Source organism: Macaca fascicularis, chromosome 6, assembly GCF_037993035.2.
Source record: "Macaca fascicularis isolate 582-1 chromosome 6, T2T-MFA8v1.1".
In the NCBI taxonomy this organism is placed as follows: Eukaryota; Metazoa; Chordata; class Mammalia; order Primates; family Cercopithecidae; genus Macaca; species Macaca fascicularis.
Window position 1 is genome coordinate 42,184,529 of NC_088380.1, and position 11,436 is coordinate 42,195,964.

The window sequence follows — 11,436 nt, forward strand, 5'->3', positions numbered from 1 at the left end:
CAAGACAATGAAGAACTTGCAGGTGCTCATGTTTGTTTTTTTCATTATTCATATATGCAGTTAACAGTATTTGTTGACATTTGATTTCTATTTACTAAAGAGTCAACTTGTACTACAACAGATTCTATCCTAAGAAACCCTAACATCTAGTTTAGGAGATAGTATGGCATGAAAGATCATGCTCTTGGGATCAAAAATACCCTTGCTTCAAATTCCAATTCTGTCACAGTTACACGAACCTAGGAAAATTACTTAACCACTGCATCTCTTTTTCACGAGGGGAGAGGGTATTTTAAGTTTACAAAAAGATGATAATTGTTTTCTAGGAATGTAGTAAGGATCAAATGATGTTATATACAGAAACCCTGTGCCAGGACTATAGAAGATACCCAGGGGATACTAGCTTCCTTTGGAAAATGCAAGCTTTTCTTCATTCTCCACTAGGGCAGTAAGATCAACTTGTCATTTATTGGAGTTTAGTTTTAATTTTAATTGTATATAAATATATATATTTATGTAGGCAATAAATGTATATATTTATGGCACACATGGTGTTTTTATATGTACAGTAGACCTCCCCTTGCCCACAGTTTCCCTTTCTAAGGTTATATATGTATAAAACATATTCTGATGTTATATACAGAAGCCCTGTGCCTGGACTATAGAAGACACTCAGGGGATGTTAGCTTCCTTTGGAAAATGCAAACTTTTCTTCATTCTCTACCAGGGCAGTAAAACCAACTTGTCATTTATTGGAGTTTAGTTTTAATTTTTAACCACCTCACTCTACCATATATATATACGCCACTGATTTTACAAAGAATGTTTTTAAACACAATTCTTACTGTAGCAAATTAACCCAGGTGATCTTTGTTGAAAGTTTTCAAAAAAACACGGGTCTTAGCTTTAAGATTACTTTAACGTGAGGTGATATTTATTTTGCCACCTTATGGTTAAATAAATGACAAGGAACAGCTGATATCGTCCAAGTCAGTATCAGAGTTTGAGAAACAAAAGTGGGGAGAAGTTATATGGAGAGAAGTCAAGAGATACACGTCGTAAGGAAAAGGCAGTAATATGTGAGTGAATGCACTCACAGACCTGCAGAGCATGGCATCACTGCCAAGAGGTGGTGATGTGTGTGAAAACACTTTAGCTGTCCAGAAGTGAACCAGTGTCTACCAAAGGTGGAATGTTCACCTTCAGCTAAACACTGCCAATTATGCACATGTAACAAGAATAAATCTCAAGAGGCTCACAGGGAGTTACAACACTAGGCAATTCTCTACAGCAGTGGTGTGCATTGTTATCCAATGCCGGAGGGGTACTCAGTGCTCCAAAGGAGCACAGATGAAGGAGTAATTCATTCTACCTGGTGGACTAGAAAACCAGAGTTTGCCAGGTGTTAAATACTTGTCAGGACGGTGACTCCAAACAAGGGAGCCACATAAGTAAGAGTTCAACGATATGAAAAGGCTCTGCGTACTCACAGACACGTGGGATCAGGTCTTATGGAGAGAGGTTCATGAAGATCAGGCTGGAGAAGCAGATTGAGGCAGTTTGTAAAAAGTCTTCAAGACTACACTGCAGAGTTTCTTTTTCCTTTTCTTTTTAATTTTTTTATTTCCATAGGTTTTTGGGGAACAGGTAGTACTTGATTACATGAGTAAGTTCTTTAGTGGTGATTTGTGACTTGATCGTTCAATGAGGAAGGGACAGCAAAGCTTTTGAAACAGATGTCATAACTCAAAGGAAGCCTGAATTAAGAAAGTGGCATGGAAACTCATTATTTCTTTCCTTCACCCATTTGTACCAACTATACAAAATACTGGGGCTACAAAGTTAAAATAAATATTAAAAATAAAACACAGACATAGTCCCTGCTAGGATGAAACTTACAAACTAGAAAAGACAGTAGTCATTAAATAATTACAAAATTTTAAACACAATCATAGTATTTACTTGCGGAGCTATAAGGAAGAAACAGTTGCTGAGAAAGAATGCCAGGGACAGCACTGAGGAACATTTCAGAAAGAGGCACATATGACACTTGGTGATCAACTGGAAGTGCAGCAAGGAGAAGAGAAGATGGTTCCAGGATTGCCAGCTTATATACTGGATGGATACTGGTGCTGTCAAGCACAGTGAAAGAAGAACAAAACAAGGAATGGGAAAGCCACTTTATGGCTGGTTTGTTTTGGATCAGAAAGAGTTTTAAGCACCAAATGACATCCAAGTGAAGTTCACCAGTTGCAACAGAAGGACTGCAGCTCAGGATAGTCTGAGCTTGGAAAGAGATTTTGGAAAAGACAGTGTCAAGGATGAATGGTGGGTAAAGTGTTAGTGGTACTCTTATAATCTTTTTCCCACTAATAATTTTCTATCGTGAAAATAGTATTAAATGCTCCCCACTGCCCTGCAGTAATAATGAAGAAAAGAAGATACCTTCCAATAGTCTATTCTCACCTAAGTCCATGCCAGATAACTCTGAAAGGGGCAGTCAGTCCCCAGACCAGGAGCATCAACACCATCTGGAACTTATCAATGCAAAGTTTAGGGCCCCACCCAGGACCTACTAAATTAGAAATTCTGGGGCTGGGTACAGCAGTCTGTTTTAGAAAACCTCCAGGTAATGCTGATGCACTCTCAGGTCTGAGAGACACTGGGCTTGCCCATCATAAAAATTGTACACATTTAAGAAAATAACTATCTCATTTTAGCTGTTAGTTCTGTTTAGTGGAAAAACTCAAGGTTTCTGTTTGCCTGCAGGGTTCTCTCATCCGTATGTTAAACACGTGTAGAATATCTCATCCACGCAGAGTAGTGTATTTGTTGAGGGAGACTGAGTGTAAGGCATAAAAATGGTCTCTGCCATCAGGGAACTGTCATCTGGTTGAGGAGACAATATACACATCTGAAAAGTTCAACAAGCAGATAAGTGGTACAGTTCAACAGAAGCAGCAGGTGAGGATTTAAAGTGCTAAACAATAAGGGCACTAAGAGTCACAAGCTAGGGGAACAGCGGGAGGCAGGAGTCAGACCTATGATAATTAAGCCTGACAGGGGTAAGTTTGAACTCTGTATGAACTTTTAATGAGATACAACAGAACCCCTTATTTGCATCTCCTCCCTCTAAGAAGAGGTTTGCTGAGCTTCGGAAATGGTTTAATGATATACTCAAGGTGGAAAAGACTCGAAGTGAGTAAATTACAGTTGGGCAAATAACTGTCAAAAGAAGGAACGTTCTTGACCTCGGCCCAAGGGTATCGCTGTGCTCTGGTTTGCACTAGCTTCGGCACCACTGCAGGCTCACTGAAGGTCAAGTTCCCTTTCAATAATGCTTTATATATCCAAGTCTACCTGCAGTTATCAAAATGCTTCCTAAGAGGCATTTAAGAGTAAAGGAGCTCAGTGGCTCCTCTGTGTTCTCAGCGGTCAGGGATTGGATGCAGGAAAGAAGTGCAATGGGGGCTGGCAGGCACGCTTCAGGAGTAAGCACCGTGTACCTGGCACGCTGTTAAGCTCAGATCTATTATTGAATACCAAGGAAGAGGCTCCCGCGATTGAGACAGCGGGGATAAAGCCACCCTCCTGGACCTGGCGCTCCGGTCCTGCAATTCGCTCCTAGGGCTTCAGACAAGGGTGGGCTTACAAGCGAGGACAGTGCATGGGGCAAAACCACAAGTCAGTCCACGGTGGGAATGCCTCCGGATACCACTGGGTGGAGAGTTGGCAGTGGGGCACAAAAAGGATTTCAAAGGGCTCTGAAAACCGAAAGCCCCTAACCCGGATACGAGGGGCCTCGAGAGAAAGGTTTGTCCGCCCCTGCAGACCAGACGCGAGCCAGGGACACACCTCGGATGGTTTCCCAGCTTGGCCGGCAGGACGCTCTGGCGAGCGCTCCAGTCTGCCGGGCAGCAGAGCCAAATAGGGGAGGAGAGGATGGGAGCTGTATTCCACACCCGCCGCACCCGGCATCCAGCCCCGGTGAACTCGAGCAGAGCCATGGCGAACCCGGCCTCAGATTCTGGGCCTCTAGGGGTTCCTCTGCCCAGAGATCCCACATCGGGGGCGCGAACCTACCCGCTGTTGCCTCACTCCTTCACCTCCATACACTGGCGCCCTCCTCCCCCAGTTCAGACCCTCAGAGTCCCTTTCCAAGGGCGGGTGCCAGGAGGAACGCCGGCGACCGCCAGGGAGCTCCAGAGCGCTGCCAGGAGTCCTCCCGCCCCTTCTCAGCCTCTCCGCGCGCTTCCTTGAGCTTCTCGCTCCATCAGGGAAGCGACTGCAGAACCAAGCAAAGGCGGTCATCCAAGGGGCCGGCGAGGCCAAAAACGCGTCGCCGCGTGTCCGTGACGAGGGCACCGCGCCACGGATGCCAGATCCCAGGCTGGAGAGAGGGGGTAGGGGCAGAGCAGAAAACGCGGGCACCACTCAGGGTTTGGTCCACGTCCTTCCTGCCCGTGGCCTTCCTTTTCCCCCGCACTTTACCTTGTACCAGGCTCCTCTAGATCCGCAGGCAGAGGCGCAGAGCCGAAGCCCGGAGGAGAGGAGTTTGAGAGCCGCCATCTTCGGGCCGTGAGGCAGGAGGAGGCTACCGGGTGGAGCGCGCGTTTGGGTGTAGGTGCGCGCTGTCCTGGGCGCCGCCGAGTCACTGCGAAGGAAAGCGGGGCGTGCTGGGGCCTCCACAGCGCGGCTGTGACGTCCTGCCGGCCTTTCGAGCCGCACGCCGCTGGCGCGCTGCTGGCTGCTGCTTTTAAAAGAAGTGAGGCTGGGCGGGGCCCCGGCGGGGAGAAGAGGCTCTGCGCAGCCTGAGCGGATCGCCGGGAAGTTCCTCTCAGAGCCTCAGGTGTCTGGGCGTATGCGAGACCGGGCGTGTGTTGACGCGCACTTGCCGCTGCAGCCCTTCTGTCAGCCCTTTAGCTTAGATGGGGCGCTGGTGGCCGCCTCCCCCTAGGTTGTGGATGAGTCTTTTGGCCTAGGGTTCAGGGCCCTCCGGCCGCGGGAGGACCTCCCGCCAAGCTTCTTGCTTTTCCAAGTGAGTGCTTCGTGTGTGGGGGGGCTGCATGGGGGCACCCCTCGAAACCCCCTTCTCTTCTCCCGCCTGGACTGCGTTCACGTTTCTAACATTTCTCAGCCCCTTCTTCCCAAACCTGGCCTTGGCTTACGTAGAGTAAGTTTGCTGCGAGGACCTGCCTCGAGCTGTCGGTCAAGAGGTGTGAGCAACAAGGCTTGCAGAGGAACAAGATTAAGACTGAACCTCTGTGACCTGACTTTAGCACACCTTTTCTTCCCCATCATCCAAGTTTGCAAATTTTAGGCTCTTTCTCGCACTGGAGTCCGAGCAACCCAGAGATTTACTAAGGAGATGCAACCATAAAGGTAGCATATTGCTTTAACCTTAGGCAAGTTAGATAACTTCCCTAAGCCTCAGTGTCCTCATCTGCAAATTAAGATAGCTTATAATACAACGTCATAACGTTTCTATGAGTTAATTCATGCAAAGTTTCTGGCCGTATTATGAGGAGTCAATAAATGTTAGCATTATTTTAAGTTTATTCCATTGTAGCAGTTCATTGACATGGCACGTACATATTCTGCAACCTTTGTCTTTTGACCAACTCCTTGAGGACATGAGCTAAGACTGATTTCTCCAGAACTGTCTTTGCACTTAGCAGAATGGAAAGACCAAGTGGAAGCTCAATAACATTTTATTTGATTAAGGCCTGACCAAGTTCTGAGAATGTGATGTTAGTTTTGAACCAAAGCAAAGCACACAAAAATTAAATGAGATCTTAGCTTCCTTAGCAAATACAGTAAGGTAATGAACAGTGAAGATCCAGTTCAAAGTTTGTCCATAAAAGCATTTGCCCTTGCATGGTATTCTTTTAACTCTGAACTTTTTTTCCCTGTAAATGTTATAATTTTAGGCAAAATCTGTTAAGGACTAAAATACCAAGTTAGACTATTCAATTACATTGGAGAAACTAACTTAGTAATGGTTGGTATTTCAACACATTTTAAGAAGTTGGAGTGAGGGGAAATTCAAGTACTGTAACTAAAGTCCCACAACTAGTGATAATTTAGCATATAGCAGCTGTTGTACCTTTAACTTACGCAATGTGAAAAAAAACTAGCATTCCAATTGAGTCTACTTTTCCACTTTTGCCCATTCCAATTGGGTCTACTTTTCCACTTTTGCACTTCCACAGGGCACATGAAATGGAAAAACTGCATTGGCAACTTTGCCGGTGGTCATATGACTGACTCTTGGCTGGTCTCACTTTGTTGCTCTTGGCTGAGGAAGTCACATTTAAAATGTTGCATGTTATGTGACTAAGTCTTCTGAGAAAATCAGCCTCATTACTGTATGGTCAAAACACACTGTACTGTATTTTTCATGACTATGACTTCATTTTATACTTTTTAAATAATGTGTAAGTCTCCTAGACTTGAATAAATTGGATTACAAATTACAAAAAAGTTCTTATATGCTGATTACCTTCTAGTTACACAAAGGCACTTCAATTTTAATTGATGTGCAAAATTTTACTTCTTTTAAATATCTGAACTTTTCTAAACTAGTAAGGATATTTCCCACTTGCTTTGAAAGGCAGTTTCTGGCAAATATGTTATATTCTGGAAACTTTTCTTTGTGGAATCTTACAGTTTGGCTTCCACACTTTTAAAAACTGGGAAAATAGTATTCAAAGCCTTTAAACAAAAGGTCTGATTCCAGTCATTCAATGAGGAAAGTTTTTTTTGTTTTGTTTTGTTTGTATTATGGGTTTTTTTTTTTTGTATTATATTATGATACATATGTGTATGTGTGGGTATGGGTGTGGGTGTACATACACAGAGTCATGTGCCACATAACATTTTGGTCAATAATGGACAGCATATATGATGGTGGTCCCATAAGATTATAATAACATATTTTACTATAGCTTTTTTATGTTTAGAAATGTTTAGCCAGGTGCAGTGGCCCACGCCTGTAATCCCAGCACTTTGGATGGCCAAGGCAAATGGATCGCTTGAGCCCAGGAGTTCGAGACCAACCCAGGCAACATGGTGAAGCCCCATCTCTACAAAAACAAACAAACAAACACAAAAAGTAGCCAGTGTGGTGGAGGGCACCCATAGCCAGCTACTGGGGTGGGGTGTGGGGTGGGCAGTGGGGACTGAGTCAGGAGGATTGCTTGAGCCTGGGAAGCAGAGGTTGCAGTGAGCCGAGATCGCTCCTTTGCACACCAGTGCAAGACCCTGTCTCAAAAAAAAAAAAAAAAAAAAAAGAAAAGAAAAATTTAAATACACAAATAATTACCATTATGTTACAATTGCCTACTAAATATTGTGCAGTAACATGCTGTACAAGTTTGTAGCCTAGGAGTATAAGCCATACCATATAGCCTAGGTATGTAGGAGGTTAGACCATCCAAGTTTATGTCAGTATATTCTATATTAGCACAATGACAAAATAGCCTAGCATCTCATTTCTCAGAACGTGTCTTTGTCATTAAGCAAGGCATGACTGTGTGGCACTATTTTATCAGATAAATGCAGGTAATGTGTCAGAGTTTAATTCTTTGTTTTAAGGAGTTTCATTTTAATTCTCCTTAAATATGATGCATTAGCATCTCTCATTAGTGCAAGATAGAACATCCTGTTCTCACAGTTGATGGTGTACTCCTCCAGGCTGATAATCAGGGGCATCTGAAGACTTGTTTTTCAAATGTTGATTAACTGGTTTCACTAGAAATAGTAGTTTTTAAGTAGGTCATTTGAGTCACTTATAAAAGTGCATGCGTGCTTCATTTTATGACAATAGTCCTTTAATATATGGAGAACACAGTCCTTCAAACAATTTGCCTTTAGTAGGTTTGAAGAACATAAATCTGAAACTTCACATAAATCTGTAAATCTAAGTATTGTTTTATAATGCAAGTCATCACCCATTAATTTGCATATTTTGCAAGCTTATTTGCATAGATCCTTTGAAGGAGTCCCTTGTATTAACTAGTGTGTATTTAATATTTGTTCAATGAATAAAGAAAAAATAAACTGTTTCTTTTTTTTTTTAATGTAGTTTTCTCAGAAAAAAAGTAAAATAAATGCATGAGATACTTGGAGAATGCTTAAGGCCTGGAATGAAATTGAAAATTATGATAAGGTACTAAGGAAACCTAAAAGAGTAAAATGCACCAGAGTGATATACATTCAAAACTGATCATCTTATTTCTGCTTAAAATCTGTCATTGATTTTCTCCACTGCCTTTGAGATCCAAAGTTCATACTTCATAACATGACATAGAAGAGGATCATCTCTCCTGGTCTTCCTTTCCCCCACACATCTGCTTTTTATTTCAAACTATATGTGCTTCTTGATTTTTACACAGTGAATTTGCACAACCTCAGAATCAAGTGTTGACAGCAAAATAATAAAGAGCAGGAATTCTGTGGTTAGGTTGCTAGGGTTCAAGTCTCAGCTCTGTAGTCTCAGCTATGCGGCCTTCTGTGGTGCAGTAGTTAAGCAGGGCTTACAGAATGTCAAGATGTAAGGTAATCTCTAGATCAGTATTTGTATTATTCAGGTGTTAAAAGATTATACATTATTATTTCCCAGATGCTATCTTAGTCCATTGTTGCTCCTATAACAAAATATCTTAGGCCAGGTAAGTTACAAAAAGAAATGTATCTCTCACAGTTCTGGAGGCTGGAAAGTTCAAGATTAAGGCACCAGCATATTGAATGTTAAATTAAATTAAATTTGGCCTAAAGCTGCTTCCATACTTTGAAATTCTGCATAGCAAACTGCACCTAAGTTAGTGTTTAGATAAACCTTACTTAAGAGTATATTCTTGTAACAAATAGCTGAGTCTCAGCTAATTACAGCAGCCAGATTTCATCCAATCACAGACTACCAACTAATAAGACCATGTCCACATAAGGCAAATGCCTCATTGCATTGTGCCTAAATAAGGCAAATGCTGGGCCATAATCAAGCAAGCTGTTTCTGTACTCTCAATTCCTCTTTCTGCCTATAAATATTGCCTGCTCACATTGCTGAGTGGGGCTTTCTGAATCTCCACCGGTTTAGAGTACTGCCTGATTCATGAATTGTTCTTTGCTCAAATAAACTCTGCTAAAGTTAATTTGTCTAAAGTTTTTCTTTTAACAAGGGTCTGGTGAGAGCCTGTTCCTCATAGATGATACCTTCTCTGTGTCCTCACATAATGGAAGGGGCAGAAGGCACAAACAGTTCCCTTGTACCTCTTTTATAAGGGCACTAATCCCATTCATGAGCTCTCATGATTTAATCACCTCTGAAAAGCCCCATCTCTTAATACTATCACATTGGCAATTAAATGTCAACATATGAATTTGGGGAGGACACATTCAAACCATAGCAGATGCTTTCTATATTTTCATAAACTGAAAAACACAAGGCAAGATTCAAACTCCGGACCATATGTTATTAAAAGCTGTTATTTCTTTATACCTCCCTCTTTCTGAGATATCTTTGAATCTTACCCCAACTCTCCAGTTTCACTCCTTTTGCGCTATTTCAGGGCCTCAATTTCAGTTTATTTCATCTGAATTATTTCAGTTTCTTTCTAAATAAATTTCCATTCTCCCTCAATTTAAACATACTTAAATTATCATTTCAAATACAGGATCTGGACTTCTCACATCTTTTTCTAAAATATTTCAAGAAATCCTCAAAGGCTACAAGTGAAGTCCAACATTCGATTACAGCCAAGATTTTGTTTAATCTAGCCTCAACAAACCATGTGGCCTTAAGGGCTCTGCAGAGGCATTTTAGGGGCTATGCAAACATGATATTTTGAAATTAAATTTTAGATTACATTTTTACTATCCTATCAACACTAATAAAGAAAGAGCATGCACACTCAATTGTGATCTATCTTCAATTTAAAAGTATTAAAAATTACCAGATTGTCTCTGGGCATGGTGGCTCAGGCCTGTAATCCCAACACTTTGGGAAGCAAAGGTGGGAAGATCACCTGAGGTCAGGAGTTCCAGACCAGCCTGGCCAACATGATGAAACCCCATCTCTACTAAAAATGAACAATTAGCATGGCATGTGGCACATGTACTCCAAGCTACTCTGGAGGCTGAGGCAGGAGAATCACTTGAGCCTGGGAGATGGAGGTTACAGTGAGCTGAGATCGCACCAAGTAGTCCAGCCTGGGTGACAGAGCGAGATTCCATCTTAAAAAAAAAAAAAAAAAAAAAAAAAAAAAAAAAGACCAAATTATGCAGCTGGGAGACAAACCTTAAAGTTTCCTCATCATCGAATTTCCTATATTTGGATATATAAAATATGTCATTGATAAAGAAGTTTGTAGCTCTGTATTTATCTTTTTATCATTTAGACCTCTGCATTTTGACTCACTTAAATTTGTATAAATATATAATACTTTGAGGTTCTGGTCAGAGACATGTACTGCCTAGAATTATTTCTTATCACAGCATAGTAGTTGTTCAAAAAGAGCATATAAAACACTTCATAATAATATTATACTATAAATAATTTTAGAGATTATTTTCCATTTTGGCTACATCTTGTCTGACCTTTACATATGTGAACAAGAGATAATTGACATTATTAGTTATTGACTATTGAAGTAAACATTTCCTGCTACTTTTCTTTCAAGCTTCTAATCTACTTTAATTGAAGCATATAGTGAAATTCTAGGACAAGCTGCAGTGTGAATCAGAAATTTCTTGTTATTGTACAGCCAAACAGAAATAAAATAAACAAAGTATCAGATATAACTCCATGGTTGCAATTTTTTAGGTTCTCAGAAGAGTGTTATTATTCTCATTTTTTCCATGTATAACAGGAAAATATTTCATAATTAAAATGATAAAATGCATTTAAACTGTAAAGTACCACTTTTATGCATTGTATATGTTGGGTTCTAAATACAGTTTTATTTGAAAGGGTGACTCATATTAAATATGTTTGAAAATTATGGCTTTAGCTAAATTGGACTACTTTCTGCTCCCTGCACATACCAAGCACCTTCTGACAGGGAACATTTGCTAAACCCTTTTTTTCCTGTGCCAGCTGAGCAAACTCCTACTCCTCTTTCAAGACTCAGATCAAATGTCACTCCTCTGTGTACCTTGACTGTTCACACTCCGAATTCCACCTCTTAAAAAACTACTTTCTTTTTCTTTGTGCTCTCAGGGCCCTTGGTTACCTGGATTATGAGCTTATCAAGTTTTGTTCATTTTTGTATCCACAGTGTCCTAGGATTTCTTTTAAGCATAGAGCAGTTCAACAAATATCAGTTGTGTTGACTTGACTTCGGTAGCCCTTTTTGCTGCCTTAATACAAGCCATGAACTTAACCTGTGTCTCTCAGCTCAGCTCTTTAGATTGAATATTTTCTTTCTAATCATAATG

At 41.2% G+C, this 11,436-nt stretch overlaps 1 protein-coding gene across 4 annotated transcripts in view; it reads right to left on the reverse strand.

Annotated features, from left to right (window-relative positions):
• OXCT1 (3-oxoacid CoA-transferase 1) overlaps window positions 1–4,731 on the reverse strand; it is a 144,522-nt gene extending 139,791 nt beyond the window's left edge. For 2 of the 4 annotated variants that reach the window (XM_073993379.1, XM_005556800.5), the window contains exon 1: window positions 4,492–4,731. In XM_073993379.1, coding sequence (XP_073849480.1) covers window positions 4,492–4,569 — 78 coding nt within the window. In that variant the 5' untranslated portion in view covers window positions 4,570–4,731. The other 2 variants (XM_015451333.4, XM_073993378.1) reach the window with 2 other exon arrangements.
• Between the last annotated feature and the right edge of the window lie 6,705 nt (window positions 4,732–11,436).